The sequence below is a fragment of the Hemicordylus capensis genome, chromosome 2, assembly GCF_027244095.1.
Source record: "Hemicordylus capensis ecotype Gifberg chromosome 2, rHemCap1.1.pri, whole genome shotgun sequence".
NCBI classification, from domain to species: domain Eukaryota; kingdom Metazoa; phylum Chordata; class Lepidosauria; order Squamata; family Cordylidae; genus Hemicordylus; species Hemicordylus capensis.
The window spans coordinates 102955905-102982403 of NC_069658.1; the positions used below are offsets into that span (position 1 = coordinate 102955905).

The 26499-nt window shown below is 39.1% G+C and overlaps 1 protein-coding gene across 4 annotated transcripts in view; it reads right to left on the reverse strand.

Moving 5' to 3' along the window:
* The window catches only part of PCSK5 (proprotein convertase subtilisin/kexin type 5), a 440322-nt gene that overhangs the window by 170024 nt on the left and 243799 nt on the right, over positions 1-26499 (reverse strand). For all 4 annotated transcript variants that reach the window (XR_008315836.1, XM_053294459.1, XM_053294457.1 and 1 more), the window contains exon 10: positions 5338-5441. Coding sequence is in view for 3 of the 4 variants with exons in the window: in XM_053294459.1 (XP_053150434.1) it covers positions 5338-5441 (104 nt within the window). In the remaining variant the exon portion in view is untranslated. The remainder of the gene's footprint in view (positions 1-5337; positions 5442-26499) is intronic.

Sequence of the window (26499 nt, forward strand, 5' to 3'; positions counted from 1 at the left end):
CTGAAGACCCCAGGGCGGTTAACAAGAAGAAAAACAGTAATACAATTTCAATAAAAACAGACTGCTAAAACAAGAAAACAGCTACATTAAAAAGAGAGAATATTATATTCATTTCTAATAATTGACAACAATTTCAAAATGAAAATGAATACTATTGATTGCAGGAATTATTGCTGTAATAGTAAACAACATGACAAATATGACATTCTGAATAATGGCGATACACAAAAACTTGATTTTATGCTACTTATTTACCTGAAGACTAAGAGTAACATTCCAGATAATATAGTGCATAGTGATATACCACCTTGAGATTTTTATATTAGGTGGTATATAAATCAATCAATCAATCAATCAATAATAAATTTTAACAGATCAGTATTTTCTTCTCTGTCATGCCATCATGCGTGTTCTTTTCTAGATCCTTCTGCTTAATTTAGCCAGCAAACAAGTTAGAGCAGGGAGTGAAAACCTTTGTCCAGAGGCAAGGCATATTGAACCCTATCATAGATATTGTAAACAAACATTTAATTACAAAGTTCCCATCTACCATATTACCTTATCTAAAGTTACCAGGTTGTTACCAAGAAGAGCTGCTTTTGTATTTTAAAGTTCTGTGACAGGAGCAAAAAATTATGCTTTCATGGTACCTAATGTATATACCCGAATCAAAGACAACTCTGAATATAAGGCTATCCCCTTAAAAGTAGCGGTCAAATACAGGTTATACCTGCATTTACTTGAAAGGAACAGGACTCTGAATTTAATATGACCTCCGTATTTCTAATATTAAGAAAATTGAAAAAACCTAGTCTTGAATTCAGGTATATACAGTCAGGGCCGGATTAATGTAGTGTGGGGCCTGTAACATATGTTATGAAGGGGCCCCAAATTTTAAAAATGCACATAAATATTGAAACAAATTATTTACTTGCATAGTAAAGTAATCCAATTTTTTCATTTGCCTAGTGCCCCCCCCACCAACCACCCCATGCCTCCACTCAGCTGAGCCAGCCAGTCAACAAACTTTGCAAAACACACCCACACCCACACACACTTTTGTGACTCCTGACCATGGGTTCTCCTTTGGAGTTATTTTCACAAAGAGAAAGGGGGTGGGGAACAAAACTCTGAATGTTTGAATTAAAAGGTTCTCAGGAATTCTGTACTTTGAGAAATCTGAACCTATTAGCAAGTTTGGCACACAACAGTGGATCTTTGATTCCAATGTGTGCAGAACATATTGGATACCAGCAGCCATCACATTAAAAGGGCCATTTGACAATATTAAGAATATATGTTTAACCTCTTGTGCAAGCCTGACAGGAAAGCAGATGTATATTTAAAATAGTTGATGCACTGCAAATGAATGTGATTATGATGAGGTGCATCAGCAACTTCCATGAAAACAGAAGTATCCAAAAGACAATCTTTTGGCAGGAGGCACAGTCTCTTTCAATCTAAATTACACTAACATGCTTAATATTAAAAGGAGGAAATGCACAAATCATTCAGTGCAACCCTAAGCATGTTTATTCAGAAGTAAGTCCCACTGAACTCAATGAGCCTTACTCTCTAGTAAGTGTGTTTAGGTTTGCAGCCTCCATTTATCTTTGGACAATTTCAACGGGCATCCCAATGTAAAGCTAATGAAGTTGGCAACGCAGCAGTAGTTATTTCAGTTCTAGAGGAGAGGAAAGGAGCTCACCTTAAATTTGGCAGTTCCTTGAAAAGCAATGATCACAAATTCCCTCCCAACAGCACTAGATACTAAAGGAGGATATAAGTGACCTTACCCAACAAGACCATAATATAATCTCCCTCCAAGCTCCCCTCAATTGATCCACTAAACTTTGAGACTCCTCTGAGTTACTTCTGGCTTTCTTTTTCCTCTTAAAGGTACATGTTCTCATAGTTTATTTTTACCCTCTCACAGTCAGTCAGAAAACGCTGGCAACATTCAACTAGCATCTTCTTTAGCTTCCTTTCTTCCGCCCGGCATTAATAGTTGGTTGTTTTTTAATCTAAACTGCTTTATCTCTTTTACTCTCTCTGTGTATGTTTTTAAAAACTTTTACAGTTTAAACAAATAAGGACCAACTCCCTGGCAGTTAAGTTATCTTTGAGACCCCTTTGCAAGCTATCTGTTACTATTGTTGTTCTTACTACCCCCTCCTGTGCTGCTTAACATAATAGATAACCCAATCAACACCATGGTGCCAGGAAGACCTTGCTTAAATGCCCTCGAGCGAGGCGAGAGAATGGGCAGCAGCAGGCAATGAGGAGAGTCAACAGAGAGCACCAAATAGAGAGCAAAAGAAGGGGCAGATGTTCAAGCCAGGCGTGCAGGGCCCTAGAAAACGCGGGGCCCGTAGCAAATGCTACATTTGCTACTATGTTAATCCGGCCCTGTATACAGTACATCTCACTTACACTGGACTCTGAATGCACCTTATTCTTCTTGCTGCTGTAATAAGCAAGTCTCTTATTTTGTCTACAAAAGGCAAAGGAGAATGGCAGGTGAGAGAGGTAGGCATGAAGTGCAGTGGCTCCACTATTTTTGAGGCTTTTTATTTTTTTTTTAAAGACAGACATCATTGCCCACCGCCAGATCACATAAGTCACCAGTCAGTATGATGATTTTCTCTGGTTTGCAGCTTAGAAGCAAGTATTGTTTTTCTAAGTAGTTGGCAAACAAACTTTATTTATGAATAGTGCAAAGGTTTTCACATAATGCAAACCAAACAGAGATGCAGAATAAAACACAGGCACATGAAGAATATGTTGTTTTAAAATAAATTACAGAGTGATTGCCTTGTAGCAGGTAGCCTGTTGGAACTTATTATCCAGTTCTGTGCTGCACATTTTTGAGCCATGATACAGATCTGATCTAAGCCCTGATCTAAACCCAAAGAACCTCAGACTCAAGCCCTGATCTAAAAGTAAGTAAACAAACTGGAAGAAATTTGTAAAAGGGCCCCAGTTATAATCACTCACTTTACTTAAGCTTTTTGAGTTTCAAGAACAAAAAATGAAAGCATCATATTTCCTTTTTAAAATAATGCCATGTAACTTTTTCTTTCTTTCTTTTTTTGGCACAGGAATATTCATTCATACACACACACACACACACACACACACACACACACACATCGATTGCATTACTATATACTATTGAATTCGTAAATATATTCTTAAGAATTACCAAAACCTTAAACATTTTCTATAAATTTGATAAGATTTAGATCTTTCCTCAAATTAGAATTATGAGTGCTACAGATTGAGGATACAAATGTCATTTATTATTTTGGCCCAGTAATGATATGATAGCTAGGAACATAGGAAGCTGCCATATACTGAGTCAGGTCATTGATCCATCTAGCTTGGTATGGTCTACACTGACAGCAGCTTCCCCAAAGTTAGAGGCAGGAGTCTCTCTCAGCCCTATCTTGAAGATGACAGGGAGGAATTTGGAATACCTTACAATGCTCACACATGTAGTCTCCCATTCAAATACAAAACAGGCAGACCCTGCTTAGCAAAGGAGACAATTCATGCTTGCTACCACAAGACCAGCTTTTCTCTCCTAGACCAACTCTAGGAGAAATACCTAGATACCTGCAGCTAAGATACTTGCATTTTTTGCAAATGACTCATCAACACATAATAGAAATAATCCTTCCAGTTATGGTACTAACACAAGATCTAAATTAGTTTAAACTGGCACTAAGTAGGAAAAACAGTTTTAATATCCAAAATACAACTTGGAGTTCACTGAGGCGAGTACAAATTTGAATGATTGAATTCAAATGGAGCCAAAATTTCAATATCAAAAATCAAGTTAGTTTAGTATTCTGGTCATTCAACAGAATCTGAATTAAAATTGATTTCAGTTTCAAGGTCTATAATAATAATGATTCTAACATAAATATACTCAAGATTTCAAGTCTGATTCAACTATAAAATATGGCAGAATAGCTTTCATTGACTCCCAGAATTTTCACTCATTAATTATTATAATTATGCACGTACATTTCATAGAAAGAATGATAGGGTACTTTATACAAGAGATGCTTTTAAAAGAGAGAAAAACCTTTCAAAACATTATAAATATATATACTAATTAACCAGACTTCAGTAGTTTAGACACACAGCTGTTTAAAATCACCCAACAGTTTTAATGACTGAAACATTATTTTTTGACAAATTACACTGAAAATTTTCAAATTGCAATAATTGTGTTGATTTATTCCATTTTGCCTCCAAGGTTAATCAACTTTCATAACCTTTCCTCTCTGAGGCCCCTTTTATTTTACCTGTGGAAAAGCTACACATAAGTAGCTAGTAAAGCCACAGGAAGACAGAATTCCTAAAGGCTTGATCATATACTCTTGTTCATTTTGTTAATGGAAACAGAGAGAAGCTGCACAAACTCTAGGGCCCAGTTCTCACTTAAGGGGAAACCATAGTTCCCTTACTACATGAACAAGCCTGGGAGAGCTACACACAAACATTCCCTCCTCCCCCCTACTGCACAAGAAGATGAGACTGAAAGTCCCCCCCTTTAGAATAAACCATATTTCTGCATTACACATGAGCTTAGGAAGCTGGGGTTTGTTCATTATGAGCCCCACCACCCACTGAGGTCATCTGCAGAGGTCCGTCTCCAGTTGCCGCCAGCTTGGCTGCTGGCCACATGGAGCTGGGTCCTCTCGGTTGCTGCTCCAAGACTGTGGAATGTACTCCCTACTGAAATACGATCCTCCCCATCTCTGACAATTTTTAAAAAGCACTTGATAACCCACCTCTTCAGCCAAGCTTGTCCAGCTTTTTAAATTTTCAAATTTTAACCTGTTTTTAATTTTTAGATTGCCTTAATTGTTTTAAGATGTTTGTGTATGTTTTAACTCGTTTTATGTTGTTGTTAACTGCCCAGAGATGAAAGTTTAGGGCAATGTAAAAATCTGACAAATAAACAAACTATAGTTAATTAAGATATTAAACCACAGTTGGTTCCTGGTTTGGCATCCTTGTCTGTCCTAACTATAGTTAGTTAACAAACAACATTTCCTCAAATTCATGTGCAAAAGGATACTGCAGTTTGTTCTTACAGTGAAAGTGAAAATTTTCATTCTCTCTTCTCACAAACAACAGAGGAGGAGATGGCAGTCGGGGTTTGTGACTCCCAGACTCATTCGTGCGACAGGAAACCATGGTTTCCCATTTTGAGTAAACTGGGCTTAGGTGGCAGGCATAGTATTTAGGATAATATCTTCTCTGAATGTCTTTATTTATTTATTTAGGTTAGTAATGATGAATAGGAAAGGAAATTCTCACCCTTGTAACCAGCGGCATTGGTTTTCCAGTCATTAGCAATCAGATGTCCTGCCCGTGAAGTCCTTACAATGATATGCTGTACATCTCTCCACGTCAGTAATCGACTAGGGAAAGACAGTGAAAATCAGAGTCATTTTTCCAAAAGGAAACAAGGATGATGGTGTAGTCTCAAAGTACTGAGGGGAAAGTTATCCCAAAATATTCATAACAACAGGGCATAGCTTGTTACATTAATATACTAATATCTTTTCTATTATCATCATTTTCAGGACAGGGATTGTTTTAACTGGCAAGGAAGTAGCTCACAATTACAGGAATAATATTCCTTGCACATAAAGCACCTGTGGCCTTTTAGGCAAAATATAATCACTTTAATCTCTAGAAATATTATTTTCTTTAGTTTTCAACAGTATTTATTTTATTTATTTACTATTAGATTTTTATACTGCCTTTCATTAAAACAATCTCAAGGTGATTTACAAAACATTTAAAACAATATAAAATGATAAAACAGTTACACAATAAAAATATTAAATTAGAATATAAAAATACAAATCTAATTAAAAGTTTTTTAAAACATACACAATAGGACCATAAAATACAGAGCAGCAGCAACAAAAACAACACTCACAAAAGTCTGGGTAAGAAGCCAAGATTTCACTTGCTTTCTAAAAACTGTGATGGAGACCAAGAAGCAGCTGCCCACTGGGAGAGCTTGCCAAAGTCTGGCAACAATAACTGAGAAGGCCCTGTGCTGCATGGAGTATATGGCTGCAGAATCAATTGGATCCAATGAACATTCCAGTGACATCATTTTATTATTATTATGATTTATTATTATGATTTATTTGATTTATATAGTGCCCCTCCAAAAATGGCTCAGGGTGATTTCAAGACTATAACTACTTTTGATAGATATAGGCAGACACTAGGACCTTAATATTGCTATCTCTCACACTTGAGAGGCACTTCTGTTAACTCAGAAGTTTGGAGTAACTACTAATAGTCATGCATGATGGTTGCAGCCCCTCTCCCTCTCAACATGTTAACTGCCCACAAAACTATTAGGACTGTAGAAAAAAGTAGTGCTGGTCTGAAAGTGCCCTTTAATTTTTGCTCCTCTATTTGCAGATGAAGAAAACAGGTGAGGGCAATTTTTTTTGCCCAAAAGTTTCAGTTTCAGAAAGGGCTTTATTCTGTTGCATTGTTCTTTGGTGCATTCCAGTTATTAGAAATAGCAGCTAGAGGGAGCCACTACTTGCACACAAATAAAGGGGGTATAGACATCTAACAGTAAATGTAACAGTATTAAAAAATACTTGTCCTGCTGCTACTGCTAATAGTACACCCCAAAAGAACTTATGGACAACATTTCCCCCTCCCTCTGCAGTCCTTTCATCCCTCTCCACCGCTGAACACTTTCACTGAAACGAAACTGTTCAGTCAACCACCAGAAAAATAATTAAGTTTCTAGAAGCAACTTAACAGAAAATACAGATGCCAAGATGTTTACTTATGAAATATGTATGCAGGAAAGGAAGCATGTGTGCATTTGCTGCATTCCAGAGTAAAGTAGCATGGACATTCATCAGGGAGGCAATTACTGACAGTCTTTCCCCCCCCTTTGAAGTGTTCCAAAAACATGTCCCTGAGAGTTTTGCAGCACAGAGGGACATATTTTTGGGGGTAACAGAGTAGAGATGTGCAAATTGATTTGAGGTGTTTTTGAGTGTTTCAAGCTTGAAACAAAATGCTCTTAAAATAAAAGGCCTGTTTTGAGCTCGAAATGAAAGACCCATTTAGACTCAATGTTTCGAGTATTTCAAGTGCCATTTTGAGGCCTGTTTTTTCTGGGGAGAGTTGGTCTACCAATTGGGGTCCACAGGCAGACTAGTCCTCCTAGGCAGGCCAACACCCTAAATCTGGAGTGGAGGGCTGGTCTACCTGCTGTCCTGGATAGACAGGATCATGCTTGAAACACTCAAAACGTTTTGAGTGTTTCGAGGTTGATTCAATGAAACAGCCAGCTCGGGTTGCTATTTTGATGAATCAGAGGATTTTTTGATTTGTTTCAATCTAGAAACAAATGGCAACATCCATTTCGTGCACATCCCTACTTCAGAAAGAAGGAGAGACTGGCAAAAATTGCCCCCCTCACACAAGTGTCCATGCTGCTTTCCTGGATTCATGCTTCTTAAGTCAGGATGTTGGTTAGATGAATTAAGTGATCTTAAAGAAGTGATTAATAATGCATGGCTGAGATTAGGCTGTCAGGCAAAATAATAGTTCCAGCACTAGAGATAATTCAGAAGATTCATTGGATTCATCTAGCAACAATTATTTGTAGCGGTGAGAAGTATGCAACTTTTGGGTAACTTTTAATTTTCTTCTTGAAAGGGCTCTCTTTGTAAAAGGACTACACATCATGTATTTTGCAATAGCCTTCATATTAGGGATGTGCACAAAGTATTTTGCTGCCTCCAGTTTGAGGCACCAAAATGATTTGAGTTCCCTCGGCCAAAATGTTTTGGTGGGGGAGGTAGTGGGTGCTTTAAACAGAATGAGGCAGGTCTTACCAGCCCCTCCATCGCTCCTCTGCCACTCCAGTGCAGCGCTGTCCATAACAAACAGCTCCACTGTCCATTCTTACAAGCGAAGTTGTGTGGGGGCTTCCTTTTTGGGAACAAGAAGTTCCCTGTTTCCAGCATCCCATGGGCATCGAAGTCATGTAAATGGGATCTGCACATGTGTGGACTCCATCTTAAGTGCTCAGCAAGACTGCTTGAGTCCTCAGCAATACCCACAGACACCATTTACATGATGACAACACCCATGGGATGCTAGGAAGAGGGAACTTTGTGTTCCCAAACAGAAAGCCACCGCATGGTGTTGCTTGTAAGAATGGACAGTGGGGCTGTTTGTTATGGGCAGCCCCGCACTGGGGTGGTGGGAGAGGCAGAAGAGAGGCAGAGGGGCAGGTAAGATCTGCTTCCCTCTGTTTAAAGCACCCACTCACCACTGCCCCAGATGTGCAAAAAATTAATGTTCATTCATTTCATATTAATAAAAAGTAGTAATACTATTGGCATTCTGATCCTGTAATTAAGTCAGGCGAAAAATAAAATGAACCACAGATCTTTGATTTTACAAAAGTGAGAATTAAACACACAAAATTAAAGTTGGAAATTGACACTGAGGTATAGATTATCATCTACCAAATTCCCATCTAGAATTTCTTGACAATATTTTATTTATTGATGTGAAAATGCTGTTATGTTCCAATTTATGTTGACACAAAAGTTGCTTGGAAACACCCACATAAAGAATGATAACAAACCTGCAAAAAGGTGAATGTCCTGTGCAGACACAGACACATAGCTTTATGTGACTGGTATTCAGCATGCAAAATAGTAGTTGTAATTTTCCTAATCCATTTTAATGTATTCCAGACAGTCCTGTCTGATGGAGAATTTAGCTTTTCAAAATGTTAGCTTTGTACATGTTTTGTAGAAATGAAAAGTAAGCACAGCACACTGGTTATTTTCTGATGTAGATTAAATCTATGAGATTTTCTAAATGCAACTCAGCCTGGAGAAACAAGTGCTTTGTGTTCCTGCTAAGATGGATATGTAATATTTCTTTTAATTGAATGCACACACTTAAAATGATCAAATTCTGGAATCTGGTACTCTATGCGGAAGTAGTTCATATGCAGGAATTAATGCAAAGTATTTAAGCTTCTAATGAAAAACATTAAGATTTCACTTGGTAGCGAGGAAAAGCATGTGGCTCACTGTGACTTCAATTAATGTTAGTTAATTATTAATTTACATCCTGCTCTTCCTCCCGAAGGGCGATTGTATCCACACAACAACCATGTGAGGTAGGTTAGCCTGATACATAGTGACCAGTCCAAGGTAACCCAGTGAGCTTCAGGGCTGAATGAGGATCTGAACCTTAGGTCTCCCTGGTCTACTACACTCTAACCACTATACTGGCTGCCAATTACACACTTGTAATCCATCAAAGATCATCCTACCATGCCATGAAGATCATCTTAATCCACTGAGCAGCAGATTGGAGTTGACCACTTGAACCCAACATATATCAGCTACAGAAAATGGGAACAGGGATTGAGCTGGGGTTCAGACTTGATATGAAGAATTGTTTTCCAAGCATGCCCAGCAAATTTCATTCTGATAACCAGTCTTCAATGCAGCTATCACAGTAAGGTACGTTATATCTTTCCAGTCCCCCTTGAAAATGGGTGCAAGCTTGGATATTAGTTCAGATTTGAAATACAGAATGGAGTAATGGATGTGCATGCCAACTTTCCAATATATCAGTCTTCAAGAGAGATATTATGTCTTTTGCAATGTTTTCCCTCATTTGAAAATGGGTCTGAAGATGAAACTGATATATTTGGATACATTTGAAGAGTGGAAGAAGAGTGGAAGGATGAAACTGATATATTTGGATACATTTGAAGAGTGGAAGAAGAGTGGAAGAGATCTCTACATCTCAAAAATCCTCATGATTAGACCCACCCTTTATTTGGTCCATATTTTGAAGCTGGATGGTTATTCTTCATTAGCTTTTCCAATGTTCTGCCATGTCACACAATGTTGTAAGAACTGCTTGTTGTTATGTCTTGTTGTCACTAGAGGACACTGTGTTGCTAACCAATCTGTCACATACTCGGTGACCATGTATTAAATTACTTTTCCTAATATTAACCAACAAATGTACTTTGAGTAATATCTCCAGCTTTACTTATTACTAAGATTTCTAGATGTGCTACTTAATCTCTCTTAATCCAAATAACTAAAACACACGATCCTGGTTTGAGCTGGACGTCAGCTGCATATTTGGGGACCAGGCTTCTTGTGACTAATTTCTTGTGACTATATTTTCAGTTGTCCCCAGATTGTATATTCAGCCAATAGACATCTCTGAATCCTAATGCTTACTTTCCTGCTACTCTGTGGATGGGTCTAATTGGAGGACCAACCTGGCAATAGCTGGAAGAACCAAAGAAGGAACAGAGAATAGTACTTTCGGAAGTAGGGGTGGAAAGCCAGGCTTTTGATGTCTAATGCATGCGATTCCCTACAAACCAGCACAATTCCTATCCAGAATCTAAAAGAAGATTAGAAGAAGTTTGACAACAATAGATATTTCACTATCAAGAGCACAGACAAGATCTGGGGAGCAATTTGGTCTGACATGACCTCTGAGCAAACATTGATGCGTTCTATGAAAATTTCAGGAGGACTTACTCATGGAAGAGGAATCTCACAAAGTGTATTTAGTAGGTGGATTCTGGGAATACCTGCTGCTCATAATGTATGTGACATATAGAAGTTCTGTGGTGTAAACTTTGGCACTATGGAACAGCATGTTGATATGAGAGAAATATCATAACCACAGATGATGTAGACATTCTGAAACTTGTTTAATGTTACACAGCTCATCCTCTTTTTCCAGTTTTCCTAAACTTTGGGGTTGGAAACCACTGGCCTTACTCCCATTCCAATGCTAAAGCCACCTACCCCAGACACTCTCCTGCAATTTTTTTTGCATGCAATTGCTCAAAAGGATTTGAGCTGAAGTATGGCGAAAAACTGGATTGAAATGTTCCACAATTCGTGGAGTCATGCCTTGGGCTTAATGCAAACCCACCAGATTTTTCTGAAGCAAGTGAAGATGATATTGATCAGAATGACACAATCACACATCTTCAGTCTCTTGAAACTAAAAATGAAGAAGTAATATCCAACATTGCCATTGACCTTCAACATTCTGATACAGATGAAGGTAACGTCCCTGAGCAGAGTTATGAATTGGATACACCCAGTTCAAACCAAGCTGTGAAGAAAATAAGATTTTTCTAAATTGCAGCTTGTGGATTAGGCCTAACAGGAATACCACATTAAAAAATAAAGGGCAGGTAGTCTACCTCTTGGATGGTGTGGAAATGAGTGTGTAGGAGGCATGTTTCACAAACTGCATGCACTCAGTCAAACTGCATATGAAAAAAGAAGGCGGAAACTCCTACTTGTGATTTAGAATAAATTTCATGTTCCTTAATTATATTTAAGTTTAGTTTTGTAGGAAAAGTTTATATGAGTGAGCTACAGACAAAAACCAGGGATGGCACAGTTGCCATGAAGTAGCATTCCACGGAAACCTTCACTTTATTGCAAAAATAGCAATAGCAATAGCACTTCAATTATATACCGCTCTATAGCTGGAGCTCTCTAAGGTTTACAATGATTTTAGCATATTGCCCCCAACATTCTGGGTACAAAAATGTTGGTGAAATATACATTTTACTACAGAATTTGATACTTTACAATTTTCGTATTTAACATTTCCCCATCAGAGCAAAGGTTTGAGAGATTTATGCGGAAAACAATTTTTGTTGACAATTTTTCCAAGACAGTGGCCAAAGCATAAGCTGTAACGATCAGGACTTTTGTTATGTTAATTACAACAGTGTCCTCAACATCTGGGTCAATTTTCAAAATTTAGAGGATTCCCCCTCCCTTATATTTGCTAAAAAAACTGACCTAAAATGACTGAACTAATACCCATTTCCATCATTTTGCAGCTCTTTGGAGCTTAGGACTGTCAGGTATCCATAACATCAGATTACAGTATTTCAGGCATATTTGCTCCTTCAATTATTCCCTAACTCCAAGTTTTCAGTAATATATAGATTTCAGAACTTTTAAAGGTTCTATCATTTCTTATCAATGCTTTGAAATGCCTTAAGAACTCCTATTTTCTACAAACAACCCCAAACCTACAGAGAGATTTGTATATTAAAGTTCTCTATCTCTTTTTAAAGAATGGTTGACATTCTCAAATCATAATGAGGCTTGTCTGTCATGTATGCGGGACAGGGCCTTCTCAGTCATTGCCCCCAGAGTGTGGAATGCTCTTCTGGTGGGCCTCTGCTTCCCAGGCTCCATCACAACTTTTAGAAAGCAAGTAAAATCTTGGCTTTTTACCTAGGCTTTTAAAATGAGTGTTTTGTTTGCTGCTGTTTTGTATCTTAAAATTATATTGTACATGTTTTTTAAACTTTTAATTAGATTTGTATTTTTGTATTCAGTTTTTATTCTTATTGTGTAGTTTTTATGATTTTACATTGTTTTAAATGTTTTGTAAACTGCCTTGAGATTATTTTAATGAAAGGCAGTATAAAAATTCAATAGATAGATAGATAGATAGATAGATAGATAGATAGATAGATAGATAGATGGATAGATGAGGCTGATTTTTGTCAGTATTTCTTGTGTTCCACCTTGCTGCTAGGAAAGTTGATCCCAGTGCCATTGGGTTCATCTGTGCAAGTAATGTTCAGTGTGTTTACCATTCATGTATCTACAGTGTGTGTGCCAGAGCGTGATCACTTCCCAAACTTTCTTCCTGTGTCCAAAACTCAGTATGTGTTTGAATTTACTACAGACATTGAGACTATTCTCACACGTAAGCAAAACTGGGTTAAGGGAACCAATCCCAGTCTTGCCCATGTGTAACAAACCGCTGGGATTGCACCTGATCCTGGCGGTGCCTCAGCAGCAGAGGCATATCTAGGGAAAACAGCGCCTAGGGCAAGCACTGAAATTGAGCCCCCCCCCCCAGATAGCTGATAGGTGTGATTCCTGCTTTCTGAAGAAGGCTGTATCTGTATATTAAAGACAGACAATTTTTAAAAGCTGGGAAAGCTTGGGTGAAAAGATGGGTTTTCAGGTGTTTTTTAAAAATTGCCAGAGATGGCAATTTTATTAATAATAAACACATTTCTACTATGGGCTTTGTTTGGTCTTTGCCTAATTCCCTTGGGTTGAGAATAAATGTTGAAGAGAATGAAAAGAACAGAAAAATACATAACAGGTGCTGTCTTTAAATCTAAAATGATCCCTCACTAGTAGCCATCACATGCTGGAAAATCTCAGGCCAGGGGACTGCTTAGTCTGCATTCTCATGACTTAGGACAAGTCAGTTGTGCACCTGACAAACGCTACTTATACAGCCAATTATTTTCACTCTTCATTACTGCATGAATATCAAATGGTTATGTGCCACAACACCTTCCTTATAATGAATCTGACTTAGAACCAAGTTAAATAGAATTTAATGCAATTTCCATTTTGCATAGGTATGGCCTGAAGTTTAACTGGGTAATCTGGAGCAGTTTTATGATCACAGATGAGATCTTAGATCCTCACGAAAGGAGCTGTTCCTTACATAAGACATTCCCAGCCCGCTCACACCTATCCTCCTAACTAGAATCAACTAGCTACAGTGAGCCAACATGATCCATTCACCAAATAACTTAAAGAACACACCTTGGATTGAAGAGCTGTTTTCACACAGTTGCCCTCAAATCGGGAGTCCAAAATATCTCCAAGAATAGAAGCTAATAGAAACTTTTTGGAGTCCCCAAAAAGACCAGAAGTAAACAACAATCTGGAACCTCAACCAAAAACCAGGATGCAAACGTATTGTAACATAAAGGTTAAGTTTGTGCCATTGAGTCGGTGTTGTTGACTCCTGGCAACCACAGAGCCATGTGGTTGTCTTTGGTAGAATACACAGGAGGGGTTCACCATTGCCATCTCCTGTGCAGTGTTTCAGCACCTTTCTATATCACTGCTGATATAAGAGTTTCTCATATCCTGGGAAACACACCAGTCTGGGGAGTCAAACCAACAGCCTCCTGCTCTCTAGTTGCTTCCCCACTGTGCCATTAATGGTTCAAGTGACTCCAAATACAAATAGTAACCATACTTTTTATTTATTTATTTAACATATTTTTATACCACCCACTACCAAAGTCTCTAGGCAGTTTACAGCTATAAAAACATATTAAAAGATCAAATTAAAATAGCCATGAAAACTATCATATACATACATATAAAACATATGTGTTGAGTTTTCAGGATAATGACTCTCTTCTATGGTTTATCAAACATACAAAATTTTTGTTAATACTAATACATTAGTATTACTAATACATAAAACATTAGTAATACTAATACTAATACAAAATTTTGTTAATACTAATACATAGAAAAACTCAAGTGAAAAATAGGAACATATAAGATTGCCAGAGTGAAAATTGACCCAGATGAATCTACAGTTCAAAGTAGAAAACATATTTTGCAGAATTCTTCAGCTTAATAAGAAAACTCTTTCAAAATCAAAGAAATCACTCATGGCAAATTTGCACTAGGACCTCCCAACTACCTAAGAACTAGATTCTTCTGCAAACATTGTGCCCATAGATCTGAAAATTGTTTTTAGCTTCCATATTGTGCATATTAAGGAATCTCATTCTACATAACACAAAGGACATGAAATACAAGGCCAGATATCCCATACATACTTCAGAGTAAGTTATATTGTAGTCAGTGCAATTTATTCTCAGGGAAACATGCATAAGTTTGAGTTACACTGACCTGAAAGTCACCAAAGGATCTTCAAACAAAGCCACAGAAATAGCTTTCTATACACAGAAATAGCTTTCTATACACAGACATATCATGTGATATGTCACATGATGATATCACATGCAGAGGGGGTGTGGCCTTGAGGTAGAAATTGCCGGAGCGAGCTCTTCAGTCTCATTTCAGGGCAGGCTTGCTGCCTGAAAGTGTGTATTTTCTCTTTCTCTTTCTCTCTGGGAGGGAGAGAAAGAGGAATAGACGCTTTCTGGCAGCAAACGCTCCCTGAAATTAATGCAAAAGTAAGTGCTTATGGAGGCTCCTGGGGGGCGTGTGCCCCGTCCGGACTCAGAGAAGACGGCGGAGGGGGGACGCAATTAAATTTTTTTTAAAAAAAAAAATCAACTGTGGTGGTTGGGGTGGGGCAGGGCATGGCGGGCACTTGGCGCCCCTCTGCAACTGGCGCCTAGGGCACGTGCCCTGCCTGCCCCCCCCCGGTTACGCCTCTGCTCAGCAGCAAACCCACCTAGGCAGCCACCTGCTTAAATGAGGTTAAGGGACAAACGCTCCCTTAGCCCCATTTTGTTAATCATGTGGCAACGTTGGCTGCTTTCAGCCACTACTATTATACTGACAGGTGGCTGCCCGTCACTGGGGAATCCCCATAATGCACCGTGCACTCATGCAGTGCATTATGGGAATTCTGGGGGCTGGGCCAATGCGTCCCGCCCCTCAACCCTCTGCACTACCAGTGGCAGCCGGCAATCATCTAGGAGGGAGATCTGCCCGCAAAACAAAAACCAGCAGATCGTCTGGGGAGGAAAACTTTTCAAGGCTCCCCCCTCAAACCCCTTCAAGCCCTTTCTCACCAGTCATGAAAAAGGCTCATTGTCTCCATTCTGTATATGGGGCATACTTACCCATATTTGAATGTAGCTATGTACTGGCTTTGGAGTGGCTTTGGAGTGATTGTCCTTTACTTGCTGTCCTGAATTCAAACAGAGAGTTTCTACCTCTCTCTGAATAAGAAACTGTTAGTCTGTGTATTGTTTTCATAGCTTATGTTTTAAATAAATAAATATATTTTCTTAGCCTTAGTTAGTAATAAATATCAAACTCTCAATTAAAGTTGCTTCCTGTACAATTATTTATAGAGGATAAGTAATTTTTCTGCAACATTGGGTTATGAGACCAGTTGTGAAGCAATAAGTTGTCAGATAACAAAAGAGTTTGTTCGTAACAATACTAGAAAAGATGACAACTTTTGCATCTGTGGTGAGGCATCCCACTGTTGAACTGCTCAATGAAATAAACTACAGAAAATGCTTCTTCAGAGTGAAGATGTTACTGAATATTCTTGGACTACCTCATGTTCTGGAGTAATGAAGAGAAACAACAAGAATGTGATTCTGCAAACATGCAAGCCATGGCACACATCTCTCTGATGGTAAGTGACCAGTATAATATATCACATAGAAAACAAAAATACAACAAGAGAGATGTGGGAAAGATTGAAGGAGGTCTTTCAACAAAAAACCATGAACAGTTGAGTTTGTCCCCAGCCCCCAGCCCAAGAAGACAAGGAGACATTTTATGGATGAAAAGGGCCACAATTTCCTCAGAGAACAGTGCGGGCCCCTAGGCATGGGCTAGGACGCCAACGTCCTACCCATTGCCTTACTGGGCGACACACCCTGGCTCAGGAAACAGGCAGGTACGTCCCGCCTAATTCCTTCAAAGCCAACCACCCCCTTTAGAAGAGGGGATCTGGATACTTCAAGGTCTTCACCCACCCCGGACTGCGCAGCCCAAAGGTTGGTGAAGTCCTGAAGGAGGTTTCATGGCAATCCATTCTCCCTGTGCCGCACAGTCCACAAAGGAGCGATTATGCAACATTGGGTTATGAGCCCAGTTGTGAAGCAATAAGTTGTCAGATAATAAAAGTTTGTTCGTAAGAATACTAGAAAAGATGACAACTTTTGCATCTGTGGTGAGGCATCCCACTGTTGAACTGCTCAATGAAATAAACTACAGAAAATGCTTCTTCAGAGTGAAGATGTTACTGAATATTCTTGGACTACCTCATGTTCTGGAGTAATGAAGAGAAACAACAAGAATGTGATTCTGCAAACATGCAAGCCATGGAACACATCTCTCTGACGGTAAGTGACCAGTATAATATATCATATAGAAAACAAAAATACAACAAGAGAGATGTGGGAAAGATTGAAGGAGGTCTTTCAACAAAAAACCACAAACAGTCAAGTTTCTTTTATGCTGCAGTTGTGTAACAAAAGATTCAAAGAGTGAGAGAGAATGTGTGAGAGAACACATATGCTCATTTTTATAACACTGAAGAGTTGGAACTGCAAGAGAAAAATATGCCAGAACCAGAAAAAAATTGGACTTTTGCTTGATACCTTGCCTAAAAAATATGAGAATATTGTCAATTTTCTGCTAATTAAAGAAAATGTGACTGAGTTTTGTGCAAGAACGTTTGCAAGAGTTTAATTCCAGGAACTGCAGTTAGTACAGAATGCAACAGCCAGATTGGTCTCCGGCTCATCTTAAAAAGATGATATTACTCCTATATTAAAAGAACTACACTAGCTGTCAATAGGTTTCCGGGCAAAATATAAAGTGCTGGTTATAACCTATAAAGCCCTAAATGTCTTAGACCCAGGGCATTTAAGAGAAAGTCTTCTTCGTCACGAGCCCCACAGCCCTTTGAGATCATCTGGAGAGGCTTGTCTGCGGTTGCCACCAGCTCATCTGGTGGCCACACAGGGATGGGCCTTCTCTGTTGCTGTCCTGAGATCCTGGAATGCACTCCCTGCAGAAATAAGAGCCTACCCATTTCCAATAACTTTTAAAAAGTACTTAAAGACTTATGTCTTCACCCAAGCTTTTTAAATTTGACTGTAGTTCAAAAATGTTTTAAGGTTTTTTACTTCTGTGTTTTAACTTGTTTTATATTGTTGTAAACCGCCTAGAGGTGGAAGTTTAGGGCGGTGAACAAATTAGATAGATAGATAGATAGATAGATAGATAGATAGATAGATAGATAGATATTCATCTGTTAATTGTTTTCTTAGCCTATGTTTTAGTTAGTAATAAATATCAAACTCTTGTTTCTCAGTTAAAGTTGCTCCCTGTACAATTACTTATGAAGGATAAGTAATTTATCTGCAACAGTATGCAAGGATATTTTTATTTGTTTTGCAGTTTGAAGTCCCAATGGAAATCAGTGTTGTTTGTTAGGGAAATTTTGAAAATAATATTTGAAAGTGATGACAGAGAAGAACCCAGAACCCAGGTTATAGTAAAGAGTTTATGCCACTCATTGGAAGCTGCTCAGAACCAGAAGACCATGTTTCTCTGAAAGTGTTATCCACAACATCCAGAGATGGGGAAGAGCCTTTACCTATTGCTCCAGATGTACATGGAAGAGGTACATCCCAAGTCTGATATGACATAATTTTATACAGCTCTATTAAGTATAATTGTTTAAAACTCTACTATGTCCTCCTGAACAATATTGTTTTCTAAACTAAAAAACTACAAATGTTCTAGCTTTTCCTCATAGTGAAGGCTTCCTAATAATTTCAATCACATTTTTGTATGTTTTAAGTTTTTCTTTGAACATTAATTTTTCTGATGCAGAAATTAATTTCTGCATCAGAAAACATGAATGCCAGGAAAACATACTTTGCAACTTAAATTGGCAGCATTTGTGTGTTGTACAATTATAGGGACACTCATTTTAAACCTACATAGGATAAAGTATTTGCAAAACATGCCAAAGTTGGATCATTTCCCTATGCAAGTTACAGACCCAGATTAAATTTCTCATTAATCTTAATAGATTTAGCAGTCAATTAATCTCCCAAGAGATAGTTATTAATCCCTTGTTAAGGCTCTTGAAGGCAGAAACACTGTGTTAACAAGGCTGTTAACTAAAACTGAAAGATAACTGGCCACCTTTCAAAAGCTGAACAATTTCTTACCAGAAAATAATTCCCAAATGGCTCCTCAACATTTGCTTACTGCTTTTGGTTGTGCAAGCCAGACAAAATTTCATATAAAGTAGAATGAGCAAGAGAGGGAGAAATCCTGAAATATGGAATTTGTGTGGTCGTCAGCCAAATAGTAACAAATGTCAGATCTTCCTCATATGCTGCCAGAAAGAATTACCCTTACCCATCAATATTTCCCAGAATAAATATAATAAAATGAGAGCACTGCATGTGTAAGAAATGTATGCCTGGGCCACTTCAGTTCTGAGTGCAACATTTTTTGGAATTGTGAAGAAAACATGGGCAAAGTTCATGTCCCACTTAAGTGAATGGCAAAACTCCAGCTGATATTAATTTGGCATAATATAGTGTAGACACAGCAGTGCTGTTCTGTATCCTATACACATACCTGCCTGCTGTTTGTAATAGATCTCAGTTACACTCAATATGATCACTTTTATTTCTACAGAGATTTCAGTAGACAGCCTGGACTCAAAAGCATTTTGACAGGAAGGCTAGCACTGCTTATATGTTTCAGTTATAGAAATGAGAGAGAATTACTTGCAAAATATGCCCAAGTCCAACACATTGTTCACTGTACTATCCTGACTCACTTTTGGGTTATGTTTGCCTGCCCTACTGTCTGCTGTGATGGCTCCCATATGCTTCCTTCCCTATTCATATCATGGTTACAGCAAAGTGGCATATCTGTGGAGAGGGGACAGTGTAGGAGAGCATTACTATCACTAATGAAGTCCATCTACCTTTGCAGAATAATATTGGAGATTGGGAAGACCTCTTACTCATGCATAAAACCAGCCCTGGTTGCACATTGTGCTTGTGCACTTCCCTCAGCCACCAGGGGAAATTTCTGGCAGCAGGAGGCACTGTGCCTTCCTTAAATTTGCATGCACACTGAGTTGAGTGCATGCCATTGAGTGCACACTGATTTCCTTGAGTTGTGGATTGTTTTGTTTGTAAGATAGTGTTGTGTTGAGAAATGGATAGTCGCAGCTCTCTATATATTGGGGTTTTTGGGAAAGATTAAAAATTTGTTTAAAACTGCCCGCTTGCCCATTTCTTTTGTGGGTTGGGTGGTAGGTAGAAGCCACAATATCCTACCACACAACTCACTTTGGTGTACCTAGGAGCTACCAATGGGGAATAATGGGTTATTTCAAGTTTTCCCATTGTTTGCTATGGCCGAAATACCCAAAACGTTTTGAATTGCTTCACTGAAACAGTTGGCTTGGCTGCTCTTTTGAAAAAAAAATTTTTTGGCCATTTTGGATTTTGTTTTGATCTATGTTCCATGCACATACCTACCACTAGGATCTTGCATGTTTTTTGTAGATGTGAAAGAGTAAGGAAGTAATATAGTTGGAAGATGAAGGATATGATGCTTGGGAAGGGGCAAGGATAGAAAGGCACCCTCCAAATACTATCACAAAAGAACATGAAGGATGTGCACTGCATTATACTTGACAGAAGTATACTTTAGGGTTGCTGAGTGGATGCAGCAGAACTGCTTTTGCTGCAAGCATTAACAACAATAAAAACTTTGAATTATATAGAGTAGACTGGATATCCTTAGGAAATGTGGGGATATGGTGGGTGTGTACAGAAGCATTTTTGTGTGATATGCTCCACTTATCTGCTCCTCTATTTCTTCTTAGTGTGTAAAAAGAAAGTAAACTGGATTAAGGCCCCACGATTTACAGTGAAGCAAACAGACTATAGACAATGGGTTTCCAGACAACAACAAAAAATGTATTTCATACTATGGTAAATTCAAACGACTTCCTTATGATCAGCGCTGTTATCCCTGTGGCTCAGGGAATATAGACTCTATCATCCATGTTATTCTTTATTGCCAGTTTTATAAGGACACTCACACCAAATTTATTGCTCCTATTTTAGCCATTTATCCTGGTCACACAGACCAATTTTATTTGGAAATTATGCTGGCCAATTTTAAAACTGTAATTTCAGATAATGTGGCAAAGTTCTGTTTTGTGGTGTCGAAACTCCGTAAAGACTGTATTAGTAATTTGAACAGTTTGTGGTTTTGTAAATTCTTGAATTTTCTTATTAATGCTATTAATTGTTATTGTTTGCTAATCTGGTCTGTGACCGCAATAAACATACTACTACTATTTCATACTATATGAAAGTGGCTAAGTAGCTTTCCAAATACTATATAACAGAGTTAAACATTTTGCTTTAGTTCATATTATTAATACCTTCAACCTCTTCCATTTTTGTGTTGCAACCTTTTGCTGTCCAATTAATTTGAAGGCAGAAAACACAGATTTATTTTTTTAAAAAAGAAGTTTCATATTTGAACAAAGCATTTTTTCCTCTACGGTTTCCACAAAGCTCCACCTCTAAAGGTCATAAAGAGAACACAACACAGCTGCCTGGCTAGTCCACAAATTATCCATCTCTCAGAGGTGAAGCAAACTCTTTCCAGTGTTTTGTGCAGCTTAAGATAAATTCATCCAAAATTCACATTCTAATTTAATGAACATTGAGAATATAATTTACAGCTGGAGCAATATTCTTCATATTCTAGAGAGACTTAGCACAGTTGTGTGTCTTCTGATTTCTTAAGACTTCAAATAATGTTGTCTTTAGCCATAGCTTATTGACAGTGCAAATCATGAAAGGAACCAGGACCCCCACAACTGGGGAATGAAGCAGAAAGTTCAGGAGATGAGAAAAGGTGGGAACAACCTAAAATTCAGACCCTAGGCAACACCTTGGCACTGAGACCCCCAGAACAGGGGAACCTGTCTTCTGATTTGGAGGAGTCCCCCTAGGAACTACCAGTTTTAGGGCTGGTATCAAATGCCAGGGCAGTGCATGGCAAAACATCTGCAGAACTTAATCGTGGATGAACACGCTGACCTGGCTTGCACTACAGATACCTAGCTATATAAAGGCAGCACTTGTTAAACAGGCTTGATCAGTTCTACTGAAATGTTCACAGTGCTTGCGGATTGGCTCTGCTCATATTTCTTTTTGCCAGTAATGGCCTCATATATATGAAATCATGTTTGACAGTAGCTACAACACTGTTGGGATTCCATCAGTATTATAAATTGCTATCAGTAGTGTTTACATGTCCAAGTTAAGTTATTATAGTTATATTCTATTTCTAGAAATATAATATAGTTACCAGCTGTGGTAAATTACTTATGTTGCATGACAGCTTCCATATCTAAATGAGATGAAATAACAAAGCAAGAAAACAGAAATGAAAAGTCCTTCCTACTGATGAATTTCCCTTTTGCTTGTTTGCTGGATCCAGTCACTGAACTCAACTTTTAGAGGCAAACTTTCAAAGACTAAAATCCAGACTGGACTGTGCAGAAAGACATCCCACATAAACCCATCTCTCGGAACTACAGCCTTTGCAACAAACGAATAACAAAAACTTTAACCATTACAAGACAGTCAGACTAGAGCACTGCCAGACCCATCCAAACCCTTCAGGTCAACAATTCTTGCAACTATACTATGACTAAATTTTCTTTTTTAAAACCATGGATATATGCTGTATGATCTACCTGCCTTTGTGTTATGAAGTGCTTGAACTATTGTTATGCAGAGTAAAATTAAAGGCTGGTGTTTACTGCCCAGCAAGCTGCAAGGAGAAACGCAAGTAAAGTCCCAATTCCCTCTGCTCCCTAAAGAACAGTGCAGCATTAATATGCACATGTTGGGCTCTTGGATTATGACAAAACAGCATATTGGTTTCTGAACTCTTCCACTAATTTCAAGGTTTTACAACTGCACTATGTTCAGAATCGACATTGTCTATGACCATGCATTGCCAGATGAAGGCAAAGATATAGAAGTGGTTCTGTACCTGGAAATTAATTGCAGATGATCTAAAAAGTTTAAAAGAGTCTTAAAAGAGGGCTGATGGCTAAGGTTTGTCATGGCCTTCTGTCTGTGGAAATTGCTGTCAGACTTAATGATCTGTATGACATCTTTGGAAGCTTGATGAAAGGATTTGCAATCAAGCTTTGGAAGCTTGATGAAAGGGTTGTAGAAAGGATCTACAATCTCTTGCCAGATGGACATGGATTTCATTGGCTGCCAGTTCAAAAGGACCTCCCAGGTACAGTTTCCACTGGACTCAATGTTTTTGACTATGCTGTAACCGAAAAGCCAACTCACTTTGGCTACTACTGAGCATGTTCTTGAAAGACAGGTCTTTCGTGCAGGATCTTACTATGACATTGGAAATACCTACGTATTTTCTGGTAAGCTTCACCAGCACCTATGTCTCTTAAGATACACCTAGGTGTGGCAGGGAGAAGAAAGCATAGAAGAATTGTTTTGCTGAATAAGACCAAGGCTCATCACATCTGGCATTTTTCCTTCAACAATAGCCAACCAGATGTCTCTAGATAGCCACAAAAAGGTATGAAAGGGATGGCTATTCCTTGTTGTTTGTCCCTAGGGCCTAATATGTCCTGTTCACATGACCAAATAGTAGATACTGAATGTGTGGAGGGAAGAGTAGGATAGGGGTGACAGCCCCCACCCCCAGCTTCCTGACATTCATAGTCTCCTCTGCATAAAGTCTATGCACACACAAGTTGTGTAGGCTCTTTCTGCCCAATCACATGAAGAGAGCTTACACAGGCATTTTAATGAAGAGCCAACAAACACATGGAGGTCAGGCCTGATGCTGTGATGGCATGGTGATGTCAAGACATAAATTAGTTCTTTTCATCTTTCAGTACTGTAAATTAACTGATGAATTGATTGTACATTGCCCAAGGGGGTAATTTACAAGAACCATGAAAAGGTCAAACACTAGTCAGTTAGACACTCTGAGGACTCATTCCCTGGGTCACCTTTCTGACCTATTACATGTAAATAATGCTCGTCCCAGTGTGGGCAGCCATGCTTCCTATATTTGGCATTTTAAATCTCCTCCTTTTTTCTCTAAAAGTAATTTCTGCATTATCATTGTTACAAATATTTATACCCCATTTCTCTGTTTCAAAATCTGAAACACCCAAGGTGACTACCATCAAGCTTCAGGCTAACATCAACCTCCAAAAAACACATAAACACAAACATCATAAGAACACAAGTAAACAAGCATCAGATTAAAAATATAAAAAAACCCAAAGAGCTTAAAAAAGAAAGAAAAAGAAACCTAGGAACTTTTTAAAAATCCAGGTTGAAGGCTTCCGAAACATCAAATGTTTTCAGGTGATGGCAAAATACCATTGGTTGGTTGTGTATGTGTGTGTGGCGGGAGGTTCTTCCAAACCAGGGGAGATTCAAGGGTGAGGGTGGTACAACCAAGAAACCCCTCTTGCTTGTTCCTCCAACCTTGCCTTAGATGGAGGTAGAACACATAAGTGGGTTTCTCCCAACGAGTATAGTGTGTGGGCAAGACTGGAAAGGACAAGATGGTCCTTCAGGAACCCTGGTTCCAGGTCATTTATTCATTAAAGGTAATAATGGCCAGCTCTTTAACTCATGCCCAGAAACAGAATTGCAAAACCAGTGCAATTGATGTAAAAAGAAGAGTCACATGCTTCTAAAACCTGGTCAGTAGTCCAGCTGCTTCATTCTGTACTAGTTTTGGGATGCTTTTCAAAACACAACCAGCACCATAAAGAGTGTGAGTTTTTATGATCCATTTGCTGCATAAAGTCAGGGGAGGAGGCACAAATAGTCCTATAGCTATCAGCTGAAGTGATCATGTGCCACATAAAAACAGGCTGGATTTCAGTTTGATGTGGTGCTGAAATCATCTGGAAAGGTTCGTCTGCGGTTGCTGCCAACTCGTCTGGTGGCTAATCGGGAACGGGCCTTCTCCATTGCTGGCCTGGACTATGGAATGTGCTCCCTGTTGGAATAAGAGCCTTCCCATCTCTGACAACTTTTAAAAAGGCACTGAAGACAAATTTATTCATCCAGGCTTTGGGTTAGATTTATTGTTTTAACATTTTAATGTTGGGTTTTAAATGATTTTAATGTTAATGATTTTAATGTTTAAATGATTTTATGCTTAAATTATCTTAATTGTGAGCCACCCAGAGAAGCATGTTTGGGTGGTATAGGCTTGGGTGGAAATATGTTAAATAAATATGTTAAATAAATAAATAAATAAATAAATAAAACTTCAAAATTTCTGAATTAGCAAAATGGATTTCCCCCCATAGAGGTGAATGGAAAATAGGAATAAAATAACTACAGTGAGGGAAATAAGTATTTGATCCCCTGCTGATTTTGTCCGTTTGCCCCTGACACAGAAATGACCAGGCTATAATTGGAATGGTAGGTTTATTGTAGCTGTGAGAGACGGAATAACAACAAACAAACCCTCAAAAGCCCAGTGCCCAAAAGTCAGCGATGGATTTGCATTGTAGTGAGGGAAATAAGTATTCGATCCCTTCACAAAAGATGTCTTAGTACTTGGTGGCAAAACCCTTGTTGGCAATCACAGAGGTCAGACGTTTCTTGTAGTTGGCCACCAGGTTTGCACACAACCCAGGAGGGATGTTGTCCCACTCCTCTTTGCAGATCCTCTCCAAGTCAGAAAGGTTTCGAGGCTGATGTTTGGCAACCCGAACCTTCAGCTCCCTCCACAGATTTTCTATGGGATTAAGGTCTGGAGACTGGCTGGGCCACCCCAGGACCTTCATGTGCTTCTTCTTGAGCCACTCCTTTGTTGCCTTGGCTGTGTGTTTTGTGTCACTGTCATGCTGGAATACCCATCCACGACCCATTCTCAATGCCCTGGCTGAGGGAAGGAGGTGCTCACCCAAGATCTGACGGTACATGGTCCCGTCCATCATCCCTTCGATGCGGTGAAGGTGTCCTGTCCCCTTAGTAGAAAAACACCACCAAAGCATAATGTGTCCACCTCCATGTTTGACGGTGGGGATGGTGTTCTTGGGCGCATAGGCAGCATTCCTCCTCCTCCACACACGGCGAGTTGAGTTGACACCAAAGAACTCGATTTTGGTCTCATCTGACCACAACACTTTCACCCAGTTCTCCTCTGGATCATTCAGATGTGCATTGGCAAACTGCAGACGGGCCTGTACATGTGCTGCCTTGAGCAGGGGGACTTACGGGCACTGCAAGATTTCAGTCCTTCACGGCGTAGTGTGTTACCAATTGTTTTCTTGGTGACTATGGTTCCAGCTGCCCTGAGATCATTGACAAGTTCCCCCCATGTAGTTCTGGGCTGCTTTGTCACCATTCTCATGATCATTGCAACTCCACGAGCTGAGATCTTGCATGGAGCCCCAGACCGAGGGAGATTGACAGTTGTTTTGTGTTTCTTCCATTTGCGAGTTATCGTGCCAACTGTAGTCACCTTCTCACCAAGCTGCTTGGCGATAGTCTTGTAGCCCAGTCCAGCCTTGTGCAGGTCTACAACCTTGTCCCTGACATCCTTCAACAGCTCTTTGGTCTTGGGCATGGTGGTGAGTTTGGAAGCTGAGTGATTGCTTGCTTCTATGGACAGGTGTCTTTTATACAGGTACTGTAACAAGCTGGGATTAGGAGCACTCCCTTACAGAGGGTGTTCCTCATCTCAGCTCGTTACCTGCATATAGTGAAAAGACACCTGGGAGCCTGAAATCTTGCTGGTTGATAGGGGATCGAATACTTATTTCCCTCACTACAATGCAAATCCATCG